The sequence below is a fragment of the Pyxicephalus adspersus genome, chromosome 1, assembly GCF_032062135.1.
Source record: "Pyxicephalus adspersus chromosome 1, UCB_Pads_2.0, whole genome shotgun sequence".
In the NCBI taxonomy this organism is placed as follows: Eukaryota; Metazoa; Chordata; class Amphibia; order Anura; family Pyxicephalidae; genus Pyxicephalus; species Pyxicephalus adspersus.
In genome coordinates, this window is record NC_092858.1 from 1,664,278 (window position 1) to 1,681,116 (window position 16,839).

Genomic DNA, 16,839 nt, shown 5'->3' on the forward strand with positions numbered 1-16,839 from the left:
CAAATGGCAGCAAAGGGAATTAAAAAGGAGAATTATCCTGCAGTGCTCTCCTCCATAGAAATGCACAGCGGCCAATCGGTTGTTCCGATTGAGGACTGCTGTACACATTCTTGTTAGATTTCTGACCATTTGTCTTGAACTGTGTGTGCAAAGCTTTGGTCTTTGTGGCCCATTCACCTAAGGAAAGTCGGATGATGCATAAATTTCATCTGTTTGGTTTGGGGGCCCCATCTTTGCCCTTTCCTTTACTCCACAAACTCCCCCACCCCCATTACAGGGTACCTCCATTTGTCCACCTTTTTCCTCCTCACTTTCATCCTTCATTTTTTATTTGGCTACAAGGCTGGAGGAAAGTACGAGGACTTCTCTATACATCATGAAATCACAGGGACACAGATGGAAGAGTCGCTGTGCTCTGAGCTGGTCACCAACAGTCCCCAGAACATAAACAACCACCCTCCCTTCTTCTCCATGCCACAGGGGGGTTGTTCTGTAGTACCCAGAGAGAGCTGGGAACAATGTAACTGTAGCACAGATAGAAACCACAGACTGTTATCAACCTACAAGACTTCTGGCAGGATCAATATATATTTTTGGATCAAAAAAACTTTTATTAGTACATTTAGAGACCAAATGGGAGCAAATCAGAGAAGTTCATGGTTAGATATTGCATACACTATAATGTAGGTTCATGGCAGAACAGTAAAATGAGTGGGAGTGGCTTAGGAAATGATTGCGGCTCCTCTGAGGAGGGGCCAGATAGTGATTATATGCCAGAAAACATAATTACATTCTACTATGAGCAATCCATGCTGAACCTTTTATTATACTGAAACTCCTGAAGAACCCTGGATTTAATTTTCAGCATTTATTCAACCTACTGGTCTGCCATGTCCAGAATATAAAGGATGCGGGGGTCCTACAGGGCATATCTGTACAGCCCCCATTGTCAGTGATGGATGGCCAATCACAGGCCGCCCCAGCTTATGTTGTCTCACTCGCCCCCCATAACACAGCACCTGGGGAGTTTTCTGTAAACAGGCCGAATCTCTGTATTGTTTCCTCAATGAGGGATTAATTCATATGATTATTCTTAATCTGCAGTAATTGCTAAAGTACAATTAGCAATTTACAAATGGCTGCAGGGTCGCGGCTTGACACCTCTAATGCTTGTGTGCAGAGACCAGCGGAGAAATTGTACATTTCAGCATTGAATTAGCAATGATTTGTGTTCCTAATTGACTTCTTTCATTTCACCGGCTTCTGTAACAGTTATTAGCTGCTCGGGGAGCAGAGAGGCTGCCAAGCGAGAAGGCAACTTCGAAAGGAGAAGTACAGATTGTACATCAATCTACAGAACACACAGAGGTACAAGAAGGACCCAAATACTCACATAATGAAGAACTTTAATCTGCAGCGATGCCGCATCCAGGTCATACAACTCCCCTGAGAAAAGATAAAACAGAGTAAGAAACAGAAAAGCAAAAACATTTCTCTTCATTGCTGCAGATAAACCTTTCCCTATCACAATCTATATGTGACCATTGCACTCCGGGGACAGAGAGGATCTGAGATCACTATTCCCATAAATTGCTAAAACCTTCTCATTATTGGAAATATTAAACCATCCCAAGCCATTTGCTAATGTTTCCTATCATAAATGTTCATCAGTGCTTTACTTTCCAATATGGTGCTTGTTATGGATAGATTACATAGGCTGCTCGATGGAAATTGCAATTGGGGATTTGGCGCAATCATATTACAAATATTTGGAAATGTTCTTCCTTTTTTTCTGTACTTACAAATATCCCTTGAGACCCCCCCATACCAACCCGAAGTTGCAATTGAATTCACAGCATGGTTTAATATGTAGAATTTCCATTTGTCCCATTAAAATGTTAGTTTTATAGCACTCATATGGGTATGAAATCTGTGACATTACACATAAGTGACTTTTACAACAGACTGGTAAATCCGCCTTCTGACCTTCCCTTCATTAGAATTGTCTTTCAGTCGGACACAGTTGTAACGTCTCCTCTTTTGGACTAAAATGTCTTACTCTGCAGACTGTGAACTTCTCACAATAGTTTTTAGAAGCTGCAGCAAGTCAGTCAGCGCTCCGCCTCATTTCCTGGATAGATGTTACCAATCTCCCAGCAAGCGCCAGCATCCCCTGCATCCCTTTAGATGTGAAATTTTCTCAGCATCCCCTGCACAGAAACTGAGGCTGTGCACCGCTGAAAGGGATTTTAGAGGGAATGTTGCAGCCAATGAGCAGATGTCCGTGTCACCTGCCAGGGGAAGACAACCCAAAATACTGGAGGGCATACACCATCATCTAGCCCCTCCCTCCCCAGTCTGACTGCCCTTGACCCCGCCCCTTTCACTAATTTAATTTCTTTCATTGAATCTCAGCATCACATGGTGGTCTGCATGCAGGGTGCACAGTGCGTACACCATGTTGACTTGATCAAGAACATGACATGAACTCTCCATATATATTTATATATATATATATATATATATCAAATTCTGCTCCAGGAACACCTGACACACATAGGAGACAGGTAGATGATTCTACATACCAGGTGCGCCCCTACTAGTTTTCTTTGGACCTGCTCTAAAATATTTTCAATTACATTAAAAAAAAGTTTTCCACCCTTCCAGTTTGAAAGTTTTTTGGGGACACAAGCTTCATCGGAGGTGAAACAACTGATTTTTAATATCCATATAAAAGCATTATTTCTTTTCTGATTGCCCCGAGGAAGGCAGAGGGCCGGCCAGAGACAGCAAGAGATGATGGAAATATTAAACACGAGGCACCTTAGGCCGATCACTATATAATTTATTGTCTGGATTTCCTTATCTGCTTCATTATTGAAGCCGTCATTGTACATTACAGGGAAATGACCTTCATTTTAGATGTTTTCTATGCTGTTACTAATTTATAATCATCCAGAAAACTTTGGGCTAAACCTGCAAATATGAATAATTCTATACAAGTTTAAAAAATTCAACTTTATTAAAGAACTTTACTGAGAGCAAATCATGAGTACAATTTCTGCAGACCAATCCATGATGAATATGCGACACTTTGAGAGTCCTTTCCTACCTGTGTCCTTTATGTGATACAGTTTTATCTGGCAGGCAAGTAAGGACAAACTAAATTGGGAGTTTTTGTTTTTCCAGAAATATTCGTGAAATTGGGAACATTTTGCCAAAATGTCATCATTAAATACATTAAATAAATTTTTTTGGTGTTTTAAAGGATGCAATAGGCTGAAAACCGTCCCATGTCAATGGATCATTTAGAATTAACTACCTCCTAAATTTAGCAGCCTCAGTTTGAGTAGCCTAGCTTTATGAGTAATTCACTAGCCTATTTAATTTTTAAATCTTTTTATGTTGCAAACCCTTGCCAATCTTATTTTTTCTATCATTATAAATATTTTTAATACTATAACTTTATCAGACAATTGCAGTATTAAGACATGACACACTGCCATCTACAGGGCACAATGGCTTATTTCAGTTGAAACTTTATCTTCCTCAAAGATCTGACACATGGTCACATGATCAGAAACCACTCTGATTGCTTTTCCAACATCAGTGGGCTCCTAAGCTATCAGGGATAGAACCGTTCTTTGGAAATTATTAGAACGCCGGATGTCATCAATGCCAAGAATGAGTACAGGGGGTCAACTCCTGGTAAAAGTTTTTCCTTCCTATTCAACTTCCCACCATTCCATATCCCCCCTCCTATTGTGTGATACTTCCCCCACCTCTTAGATTGTAAGCTCTTCGGGGCAGGGTCCTCTCCTCCTCCTGTGTCACTGTCTGTATTAGTCTGTCATTTATAACCCCTATTTATTGTACAGCGCTGGGTAATATGTTGGCGCTATATCCTGTTTGTATTTATGTATATATTTATTCCTCCACATTGGTAAAATGTTTAACCCAATACTACCCAGGTCTACATAAGATGGTAAAATCCAGCAGTGGATCACTGAAATGATCACTTTAAATCCTTGGGATCCGTACCACATAATTGGAGGATTTTGCGATCCAGCTCGTCGTAGCTTTCAGTTGGCTCGGGCTCCGGTTTGGTTAGTGATTTCTCTGAGGAACCGGTTGACAGGCTGACTTGGGGCCACGGCTGCAGCTTCTGGACAGCCAGCACCCGCTTGCAGGCCACCACCATCTGTAAAACAGGAAAACATTTCATGGATTTAGAGAGATAGAGAAATCTTCATACATACAGAACCAGAGACCCTGGGACCAAACTAAAATAACCTATGTCTCTGCAGAAACCATCATGTAGTACAATACAGTCCTAACCATCTGATGCTCTCATTGTTTTATCTGTCCACATACTTGTAGACAACAACCAATCAGAAAGGATTTTATAAACCCCAATACCCATTTTATTAAGAAAATGTAAATCTGAAGAACGGGGACACCGGCAGCAATAAAAACACGGAACAGCCCCGTTTTTATTATCAGTGTCTTAGGATTTTAAGAGGTCAGCTCTATATATAAGGTGGGTTTGGTGAGGCTGCTCTCATTATAACAAGGAACCCAATGCTGAAGGGCCAAAGGTTTAAAATGAACAAGTCTAAATAGGGCTAATGGTCCAAATTTCCATTTCAATTCAGGGATCTCCCCGGCCTCTTTCAGCTGGGTGCACCACCCGACATATTTTAGTAAGCACCCGGCTGTTTTTGGTGATTGCTGATGAGTTGGGTCACAATACAGGGTCACCACCCGTGTTTATAAGGGATGGGCTAGAAGGTCCGAGCTACCCGCGTCAAGGACTCCATTTAGGTCAATTATTGGAAGTGATTACCAAGATGACATTTGTCAGGATCAATGATTCCATGGATAGTTAAAGCATTATAACCAATACCCTTAGTCCTTTCATTTCATGTATTTACACAAATTCTAAGATGAAGGGGGATAACCTAAACCTCAAGGGCATTTGGTTTTCTTTTGATTTTTGGTGCAGAAACCCGGGAACGAACAAAAAACCAAAATAAATCAATAACAACAATGGACAATTTTATCATTGGCTTGGAGCTGCTAATATACTTGTAATTGTAAATCATAACGCCAGGAAGTAGTACACATGGGCCTGATAAACGTTCTCCAAGGCTGGAGAGGATACACTGTCATCAGAGAACCTGGGTGATCCAGCAAACCTGGAATGGATTTCTCCAAATTAATTTGCTAGCAAATGTTTTGAATCCTAAACCAGAACCCATTCCAGGTTTGCTGGATCACCCAGGTTCGCTGATGAAAGTGTATTATCCCCAGCCTTGGAGGGCTTTAATAAATCAGGCTCAGTGTTTTAGGCTTTGCCCTTATTATGAAGAATAATAACAAAAGTTAGTTTGGCTAAGCCACAAGTTTCCTCTTTACGGGGCTCTCTATAAGTCAATAGTGAATCAGAAGTGGGAGAGACAATGCTACTCAAACAGAACAAGTTTACTAATTAAGGTACCGGAATTCCAAATGAAGTGAAAGCACTTCACCCCCAACCTGATTCCTAACATTTATTTGGATCTAACCATTAAACTTTGTTTCAGCAGTAGATTTGTCTTCATTTCCTGTTCCAGAGGCTTAGCAGGAAGTAAAGATGAAATTTCCCTAACATGAGGAAGTTTCCACCAGAATGACCTAAAAAGTAAAACTTTTCGGACAAAATACCGAAGCCCAACCCCCACCATTATCTGACTTTATCATACATTGCATAAAATGAATAACTTCTGTTAATCCACCAAACTCATCATGAAAACTGAAATGCTGATTTGAAGACTTTCCCCATTGTTTCCCATACAGTAATCCATTATCGGTGAATCCTTCTACCGGCAGGCTGGGGAGGCAGCAGGGGGCATTATGGGAAGAAGGCAGCCGGGGGAGGCAGCAGGGGGCATTATGGGAAGAAGGCAGGCTGGGGAGGCAGCAGGGGGCATTATGGGAAGAAGGCAGGCTGGGGAGGCAGCAAGGGGCATTATGGGAAGAAGGCAGAATGAGGGAGGCAGGAGGAGGCAGTGCGATTTCAGGGATTTGCTGGTAATACTTTGGTGCCAGATACCAGAGGACACCTTCAGCAGTCTTGTATAGTCCATTCCTGGACAGGTCAGGGCTGTTTTAGGAGCCACAAGGGAGATCTACGCACTGTTAGGCATTTGATTTTCATGTTTTGGATGTTTGGAGCATGCTGCATTGCCAGGTAATGATTACTTCTACAGCCACAAACACTTTCATTTATTTGTGTTTGCAGCTGCAGACTCACCTGGTCACAAATTTTGAGACTAATAATGACTTCCATTGGAAGAAGAATGGAGGTTTGGCTTTATTTCAGTACTAAGGGCTGCCTGTGTGTGTCTGGCAGTGCAGCACCTTCATGTTCCTAACTGGAAGGGCAAGGTGGGATTCTATAGCACCCTGCACGGCAACATGGCCTTGGGATGGTTGCAATGTGGGTGGCTTTGCCCTTCATATAAGGAGGCAGCATAGTTCTTGTATTTGGTATTCCGGCTCCACTGTCAGATTTGGGCTTTACCACTCAAGCAGACAATAAAGAACTTTTGTAGGACACTTGTGTCCCTGAAATGTAATTTTCCTTGCATTGGCTTGAATTATTTGATTTAGATAAAGCAATAAGGGGAGATTAAATTTTGATTACCAAACTAATTATGTCTCAGCAATGCTTATGTGACAGCCACACTTTAATTTGCAATAACAGACTGTAATTTCCATCCCAAAAGTCTAAATAAATCAAATAGAAACAAGCAGCAGAGATAAAATCATCAGATCATCAGATTTATTTCCAATCCCTACCCGGCCCTCAATCTATTTCAGGGACTTGGAAGAAAGAAGAGGACTGGCTGAGCCCAATCAGTAAAGTTTACATGAACCCTGACAATGAACTACAAAGCTGGCGTGATGGTGCCGCATGATATTGTATAATAAAAATTTGTATTTAATGAAATTGTTTAAACATTTTGTTGTTCTGTTCCGCTGGCTGAATTATTTTAGACACATTTTTTCTATCCTACATATGCAGGTTTGTATATATAGCATTATATAAATATTCAGTTAGGTCTGTAAAGATTTGGACCTAAGGATTTAGTTCCTCACATTTTTATGCAATCTTTTTGTTCAACCCACTGAAAATCTGCAGTTCAACTGCATCGGAGTTGTTTCATTTAAAATGAATTGTGGTAATGTACAGAACCAAAATGAGAAAGAAGTTGTCTATGTCCCAATATTTATGGACCTGACTGTGTGTATATATATTGTAAAGGATTCCTGGAGCATCATGGGCTAGGTAAATGACTGCACAGCTGATAAGGTTTGCTCTGATTGAAGGGACTGATGGGAAGACTTATCGAGCTCCGTAAATAACACCGGGTGCCATAATGATGTGAATGAAGTGCACAGAAGTAATAAACAATGTGCACCACCAATATTCACCTGTTTAATGCCCGTGGTGTATTTACAGTAAAGCTCAGACCGGGATGCTGGGTAATGTTCCCCAACAATGTGGATTTTGTACATAGCGAGGTGACAGGCAGAAGGAGGTGCGGGCTGTGCTCTGTAATATTCCTCTAATGTCCGGAAACTCTAACCAAGCAAAAGACCTTTTCCATCTTCTTCTCATGCTGCCTCCTCACTATATCTCCGTTCCTCCTCTGTCCAACTTCCCCCTTGCAGCTACCAAACCTTTGGTCCATTCATATCTTTGAGCTTCATTAAAGCAGTAATGCATTGGATACAATATGTAGACGTCATTTGGCACTCCAACATACAAATCTGAGAATTATTGCACCTGTGCTATACCTCACCACAAAGCATGTGTGAAATAGATGCAAATGGGCTGTAGGGAAAACAATGAAAGCTAATAAGATATCCTAAGGCGCTGCTTCCTCACTGCCCAACTTACCTGCAATGATATTCTCCTAAATCCAGATATCAGCTCCGCAGACAAAGTCCACTCACTCCAGCAAACACTGAAATATTATTTGCTTTATGGTTGGCACACCGAATGACAACTTAATATACTGGCATCACAAAGGTGGGGCAGTTACAGGACACAGTGAGGTAAGTGCACCCTCCTGGGGTAGTTTTCATTCACAATCATAATGAGCCGGTATTTCCCATGGAGCCCCATTGAATCCACCAGACGTGAATCAGATACAAAAACCCTCCATTACAGATCCTTGCATTCACTACAAGGAAATAATAATCCTTCAGGAGGTCGGCTAATCAGATTGCACAAAATAAACTTAGGACGGATTTTTGAAAATGCTAAATCATCAGGCGCGCCAAATCCCAGCAAAGGTTTCATCCGCAGGAACGTTTCATTATGTCAGATTAATTACACTTCCAGAAACGACCGCTGGAGCGAACGTTATAACAAGCCGGCTCCAGAGCAGCCATCACCATGGCTTGTTTTTCGGGCTGGCGTTACAGATGGATTCGTTGCTTTGTCTCCTGGCACCGAGCCAGGCAAGTCGGTATTATTACAACGCAATAATAAAAGCGCATAAATCAAGCGCAGTGCTCAGCTAATGGGAGATTTGTTTTCTTTACGATAAACTTCTCATTACCAGGAGGGAGAAGCTGTTTTCTGGCTGTTAGGGACTCTGATTAATTTACAAAGTATCTGTTGCTGCGGCTTAGTGATCAGCGAGAAGATCCCGCCATTAAAGTATTACGGGGGAGGGGGGGACGGGATTGGGGATAACTGGCTATTAGGATAATGACTTTCCCCAACACCCAGAACTCTGCCGGATTTGTTTTATTAGTTTACGAATATACAAAGTGATATTTTACAGCATTTATTAATAAGAGAAACCGCGAGTTACCCCAGCTAATGAATCAAACCTAAATCACAGCCAGCAAAAGGGACATTTTAAGGCATTCAATAGTCTATATATTTGTAAAATCACATTTATTATATAAAGGTTGGAAATTGTACAAAATTTACAATGACAACATTTATTAACAATCTCCATGATCTTAGCAATGCAATTTAGTCTCCATAATCTGCTTGTGACATTTCCCAGAATTGGGACGGATGTAATAAATGATTCATTATTGAATGTATTGAAGGGGAGGAATTCTGAGACAAAAGCAGGAGGAGGAAGAGGGAATAATTAAAGTCACTCATTAATAGGATTAGGCACTGACAACAACCGGCTCCAAATCAATTACTGGTGATCTAACCGCTGGACGGACGAGAGAGGAACGAAGGGCAGAAATAATGAGATCCGTGCAATAATGAGAAGATCTACCCCCTCCCATCCCCCATTCTGAAAAAATACCCCCCACCTATGGTAGAGCAGCAGCTCATTGACCCCATTTATATGACGGAGCTCATTATGGACATTATGGGACAGGTCCGGGTAAATTGGAATATCATGACCTGATTGGAGGGAGCTGAACCCCCCATCAGAGAAGGGGTAACTAGAGGGAAGTCACCCCTCTCCCTTAAGCCTTATCTACCTGGATGGGATAACATTTAATTTAATTTCTATAACCAAAACTTTATTTTACTTTGTATATATTAGAGAATTATTGAAGCCCCTGCAGGGTGGGTAAGCACCTGTCACCCCAAAAGAATAAGAAACCCCTCCATTTGTGGGTGGGACCCCTAGGGGCCAAATATAGGATATAGGAATATCTGTCAGCAGCTCTTAGTGAATTCAGATTCTTCTACATTGGATACATCTGGAAATGATGAATGTCTGACCCCCCCCCCACTAAACTTATTGGTTTGATCCACATCCCCTACACCATGGCTGTGCCCTGTGATTGGTTGGTGGTCAGAGGATGGAACAACAGGGCAGGGGAAGGGGGACACTAAGACATCTAAAACTATAAAAATATAAAATGCTGTTTGGGGGTTGTGGCACTGGCATGGAGTCAGAGGCTGCCGGGGAAGGGAAGGCCTCCAGTATTGCATGGACCTACAATTGTATACAAAGCATGACAGGTTCTCTTCAATCAGTTCCACTCTCACCCCTGTGCACAGAGAAATGTTTATATTTCCCCTCTGAACTCGTCTAATTAGGGACTTTGACCTTAGTTAGGATTATAAGGTAATAAATGAGGTGCTCCTTCCTCTGCACCTGGCTGTATTCCTCCACAACCAATCAGCATCCTTCTGTTTTACCAAAAAGCTGATTGGCCAATGAGGTTCATTGTAGTTTTGCACCTTTCTTTGCACCATGTTGCTGAATAAACCAATCAATGTGCGTAGTGGGCGGTACTCACCAGTATGACGCACAGGACACGCCCACTCTCCTGCTCCAGAAGCGGCAAGATGACAACTGCAACACAAAAGGGCTTTGCAGCGCTGGGTCCCAGGTTGGAATCTCAGCCAGGACAATATCTGCATGGAGTTTGTAGGTTCTCCCCGTGTTGTGTGGGTTTCCAGGTACTTCGGTTTCCTCTCTCATTCCAAAAGTTAGGTTATTTGGCTTCCCCCCATAAATTGCCTTTGACTGGTAATGACATATGACTATGGTAGAGACATTAGTGACATGACTATGGACTTTGTACAGCGCTGCGTATCATGTCAGTGCTATATAATACTGTATATTAATAATAATTGTAAAGCTCACATTCTATACATTGTGTTCCCATCCTGATGTGCCATTACTGTATCATGCTTGTGTCTATGAATGGCCAGCAGTATGGCGGGGGTGGTAAGGGGTTGTCAGGGGCCCGCACTGACCATGTGACCATCATGGCTGATACCAGAGGTGTTTATGGACTGCCAATGACCCCCTCTTTATGGGTGGGGTCGGTCACATGACCATTTATCCGATATGCATCACCTGCGACTGTTCTGTTTTTATTCATCGCTTTGTGGCCCCCATTGGGGCAGATTTCCCATCACTGTCTGTAAGGTGAATAGAGGGGACACACAGGGGGTCCCACACTTCCGGTTCATCCAAAATAACTATTAGTTGTGCTGAGAGAAGTAAATAGGAAGCCAGGGCCAACCTTCTAATGAATTGCTGGTTGCCTGGCTGTCATGATGCTCCACAGGCTTCAATACTCTCTGACTTTGCTTGCTGCATGCTTGCTTTATTATTTCTGGGGGGCAGTAGGAGAGGGGTAGAAGTCTCAGGCTGTAAATGGTGTCCCCGAGTGAACAGAAGAAGGGGTCTGAATGGGGCTCATTACCCACCCCACCTATAAACCGGCCCGACACCACAGCAGGACCAACCCAGGGGCATCCAGAGACTGACCTTGTTTGTCGGGGGGCAGCGGGGCGGCCAGACTGCTCATCTGTTGTCCCAGAAGCTCGGAGGGGGTCAGGCCGCTGCATTCTATCCGTTTCCGAAGCAAAACTGAATCCCTGAAAATAAATTAGGCCATTAATAGCACAGAAATTCACAATCGGAGGGGGTCAGGCCGCTGCATTCTATCCGTTTCCGAAGCAAAACTGAATCCCTGAAAATAAATTAGGCCATTAATAGCACAGAAATTCACAATCTATACAGTTCATATATTTATGACCAAGAAGGATGATGCCATCAGTTTGCTGCAAGCAGGAGGAAGCATTTCCTCAGTCACCATTCCCTCAGTGATCAGACTGCAACATTGTAACTTTGTATCCGGTCACATGGTGTGAGAGGGGCTGATATAAGTGTAAGGACTGCCCAGCCATTGGGATTTACATGATTTTGCCCCATTGATGCCTAAGCCATGATGTCCGTCCCAAGCAGAAGTTATAAGAAGTGTCAGTTACGCCCCCTGCAGGTCACATTCTCTAATAGCGCGGCTGGAATGGAGCAGGCATCACTTTTCCCCCAGATCTCTGCTATTTGTTGTATAAACAGCTGCTAATCTGTGCGGATAAAATATCACTTTGCTCCGGGAGTTGGCAGGCCGGGCGCTCCCCTCCCGGGGTTCCGACATTTGTAGCTCGCCAAGCTGGAGCTGGCTGACCTTTGCTGCCGTAAACACCAATTAAAGGGGGAACCTCTGCCCGGATGGCTCCGAAAAACATTGAAATGAAAAAACATTTCTACAATTGTAACATTTTAAAGGATTAAAGAACCAACGATGAACATGAATCCTCTGCTTATTACCCCTTGCACGCCGCAATGCAGCGAGCAATCAGGGGGGGCGCCACAGGGGGAGGGCAGATAGAAAGAGCAACATTACTTCTGCGATACAAAAACATCACATGAGAAAAAAGAGGGAGAATGGAGGCAGCTGATTGGATCCCACAACTACTTGGAGTTTGTTCATTTCTGGTTCCTTACATGAATTTATAGATGAACTCCAAGTAGATATAAAGGATACAAAATAAAGATATATATCAATAAATCTGCCCTCCAGCCTCCCCTTCAATAAATCTACCCTTCAGTCTTCCCTTCAATAAATCTGCCCTTCAGCCTTCCCTTCAATAAATCTGCCCTTCAGCCTTCCCTTCATTAAATCTGCCCTCCAGCCTTCCTGATTCCCTGAAGTCTGTAGTTGAACACTATAAAAGAATGTTCAATGTTTTACCCCCATGGGGAGCGATTTGGGCAAATTTAGAAAATTATAAGCGGAGACGTCTGAGTGAATTCCTCAGGCAGATGATTTTTAGCCCCCAGAACCCCCGTTATCGGTATTGGTGACTGCAGGGCCCCGATATCCCCCCGAGGGCCACCAGCGATGTGCGAGGTGACGGCACATGGCGGCGATATGTCTGTGCCGATTATTTCATTCTCTTTGTGTCTCCTGGTAATTAGGAGATTACCGGTCACTTTATTATTTCCGAGGAACGTCATCCCCCTCCCCCCCGTTACCCCCTCCCCCCACCAGATCCATCAAAGCTCAATATAAAGAACCAGGGGAGGGTCAATTCATACAGGGTGAAACATCACATTCACTAATTTTTTGGTGTCATGTCAGTCCTATAAATTATTTTTGGGAACATTGACTGGGGCTATTCCTGTTCCAGAGAAGTGAAACTGTTGGATTCACCATAAATTGGTCTTCCATTAGATTCACACAATGGCCCTGATTTATTAAAGTTCTCCAAGGCTGGAGAATATCTACTTTCATCAGTGAAGCTGGGTGATCCGGCAAACCTGGAATGGATTCCCTAATTTGTTAGCATATTTTCACTCAGATTCATTCCAGGTTTTCTGGATTACCCAGCTTCACTGATGAAAGTGTATCCTCTTTAATGTGTGAATCTACAGATTCACTTTGGTAATTATCCAGGTGAATCACAAAACTTTGCTTATCGATTTCCCCTTGAACATTTGGAGGTAGTAGAGGCCGGAGCCACCGGCAGCGGAGTGACTAAGTCTCCTGCGCAGTGCAGGCGCCGCGTCTTCGGAACTCCCCCTCAATCTTTATTTTTGGATGAGTGGCCGGAAGTCCATGAGCGTTCCAGAACCATTACTTCTATTATTTTCCTTCAGGTAGAGAGGAAACTTCAGAGTCTATCACCATGGAAACTCCTCGTCACCGCTCTACCCCATTAACGATGTGATGCTCCATAAAGTAAAAAAAAACTAAGGAGGTCAAAAGGCAAAAATTCCAACTTGTAAATATCGACCTTCACTTGACGCATGCTGAGGAGGCGGCTGAACCCCCTGCGGATGGACAACGATCACCGCAACCTTCCGACATGCGGCTCTGTGATCACAAATCCTGCCGTGCAGAGCAGAGATCAAGGTGAAACCAGAACACCAATAATCTCCATTAAATATTCTTCACCTGTCCGAGTCTGTGCAAACAAGGGGTAATTATAAAACACTTCATGATTGGACCCCTCACCGACCAATAGAAACCAGAATAGTGGCGGACTTCCAGAACAAAGTAGAGGAATAATAATTCATGGTTGATGTGCTTTGATTGGTATTCGTATGATTTCCTCGGTGACTCTGGCACTAAGTGAATACGTTGGAAAACCGGCCATGTGATCTCAAGTCTTTGTCTTCACATTGGTCCCAGGTCAGCCAGGCGGGGCCCCATTAGGCAGTCCTGCCTGCAAACTCTAGATGGCAGTATCGCACTTTAATGGCCATTGGTCAGCTAAGTCAAAAGGTCAATCTGATACCTGTGTGTCTATAAATCACAGGTGGACTCATATTATATATTACAGTCTGTACAGAACTCTTCAGTCTTCCCTTCAATAAATCTGCCCTTCAGCCTTCCCTTCAATAAATCTGCCCTTCAGCCTTCCCTTCATTAAATCTGCCCTCCAGCCTTCCCTTCATTAAATCTGCCCCCAAGCCTCCCCTTTATTAATTCTGCCCTCCGACTTCTCCTTTAATAAATCTGCCCTCCAGCCTCCCGCTTGCACAGTTGTTCCGGCTTCTCTCCCAGAATGAAATTACTTCCTCAGATTTCCCTGCACGCTTTGAGCTTTTCATGATGTACATTAGAAACTGCAGCAAATCAGATAGAGCTCTGCGTCATTTCCTGGGCGGAGTATATCCAGTATCATCTAGCTCCTCCCTCTCCAGCCTGACTGTCCCTGGCCGCACCCCTTTTATTCATTGGATTTTAGTTCTGTCAATCATTGTGACTCATCACATGGGGGGCGTTACCCAATGCCGTTGGTCTGCTTAGGACCGCCCACTCGGACTCTTTCCATGGAATGTTTAACAATCCCAAAAAAAGAAAGGACATGGCGTGGCGATCATTCACTATCATTGGTGGCCACTGGGAGAAGGACTCACTATCATTGGTGGCCATTAGGAGAAGGACCCTCTTTCATTGGTGGCCATTTGGAAAAGGACTCTGGTATATTGATGGCCATTGGGAGAAAGATTCTATTTCATTGGTGGCCATTGGGTGAAGGATTCTGTTTCATTGGTGGCCATTAGGAGAAGGACTCACTGTCATTGGTGGCCATTGGGAAAAGGACTCGCTATCATTTGTGGCCATTAGGAGAAAGACCCTCCTAAGAATATAATATATTCTGGGGAGACAAGACTGACTGAAGAAAAAGGATTCACTATCACTGGGGCCATTGGGAGAAAAATGCACTTTTATTGATGGCCATTGGGAGAAGGAATCTGTTTCATTTGTGGCCATTGTTAATAGGAATCTGTTCCATTGGTGGCCATTGGGGGAAGGAATCTGTTTCATTGGTGGCCATTGTGAATAGGAACCGGTTTCACTGGTGGCCATAAGGGGAAAGATTCTCATTCATTGGTGGCCATAAGGGGAAAGATTCTATTTCATTGGTGGCCATTGGGAGATGGACTTTGTTTCAGATTACTTTATGGGGGGAGGAGTGAGGAACATTAAGTTTTATACTGAGCTATAAGAATAAAGAAAAGAAAAAAGAATATAATATATTTCGGGGAGACAAGACTGACTGAAGAAAAGGATTCACTATCACTGGGGCCATTGGGAGAAGGACCCTGTTTCATTAGTGGCCATTGGGAAAATTTCTCGATATCATTAGTGGCCATTAGGAGAAGGACCCTGTTTCATTAGTGGCCAGTGGGAGAAGGACTCACTATCATTGGTGGCCATTGTGAAAAGGAATCTGTTTCATTGGTGGCCAGTGGTAGAAAAGTTCTCTTTCATTGGTGGTCATTGGGAGAAGGACTCACTATCATTGGTAGCCATTGGAAGAAGAACTTACTATCATTGGTGGCCATTAGGAGAAGGACCCTCTTTCATTGGTGGCCATTGGGAAAAGGACTCTGGTATATTGGTGGCCATTGGGAGAAAGATTCTCTTTCATTGGTGGCCATTGGGTGAAGGATTCTGTTTCATTGGTGGCCATTAGGAGAAGTACTCACTGTCACTGTGGCCATTGGGAAAATGACTCGATATCATTGGTGGCCATTAGGGGAAGGACCCTGTTTCATTGGGTGGCCAGTGGGAGAAGGACTCACTTTATTCACTGTTGGGGAATGTAATGTCTGAACCTGAAGTTTCTACATTTGACTGATGATGAATGTCCGGTGTAAAACACGGTGGCAGATCTGATACATAGATATCTCATAGCATGATGACATGGAGCAGGCAGACACGTATGATAACAAAGGATCTCTGGAATGGTAAGTTATAAAATGTAAGAATAAGTATCAGAAGACACTGCGGGAATAAAATACTAAAATGCAAGCTTTGGGTGGAGTTCCCCCTAACAATCCTTTGAATTCCCAGGGTGCCCATTATCCCGGCTGCAATGTTTTGGAATATTCCTCTTTTATCTGACTTGTCTGTTAAGCTGCTATCAGCGGGGGGGGATTTTGTAGTTTGTACACAGAACAGAGCAATTAAAGTGGCAGCCCAGACTGGGGGTGAGACCCTGCAGGTAAATGTGACACCAGAGGTGGGTGTGAAGTACAATGGCTGTAATTTTGCCTCTTTGTTGTCACAAAGGAAGAAAAGAACTCAGGGAGACGCTGACCTGCTTTCTGTGTACATTGCGGCCTCTGTGATTTCCGCTCCCTATTTAGTATTATTAGAGCTGGAAAATAGGACGACTTCAGGTTCCAGAGAGAGAACTCACAGGGTGAATCTGCTGAAAATAAACCCTCCTGCCATGCCGTGGGGAATTCACAGAGAGAAATGAGGCCGGAACAGCTGATTAACCGCAGATTGATGTGCAAATACCAACTTCTATTTGTGCTCCTTATACCGGAGACTTCCTGTTCTTCCATAAAGAAGGGACTGGGGACCGGGGTATGGACTGAAGATTGGGGTATATACTGAGGATTGGGGTTTGGACTGGGGACCTGGGTATGGACTGAGGATTGGGGTATATACTGAGAATTGGGGTATGGACTGAGGGTTGGGGTATGGACTGAGCATTGGGGTATGGACTGAGGGTTGGGGTATGGACTG

The 16,839-nt window shown here is 43.4% G+C and overlaps 1 protein-coding gene across 1 annotated transcript in view; it reads right to left on the reverse strand.

The window, feature by feature from the left end:
- Positions 1–16,839, reverse strand: part of PDE2A (phosphodiesterase 2A) — a gene marked incomplete in the record, with an annotated part of 140,582 nt that overhangs the window by 50,789 nt on the left and 72,954 nt on the right. Inside the window, 5 exon segments of the mRNA XM_072398578.1 lie at positions 1,394–1,446; positions 4,042–4,247; positions 7,846–7,882; positions 10,281–10,340; positions 11,268–11,377. Coding sequence (XP_072254679.1) covers positions 1,394–1,446; positions 4,042–4,247; positions 7,846–7,882; positions 10,281–10,340; positions 11,268–11,377 — 466 coding nt within the window.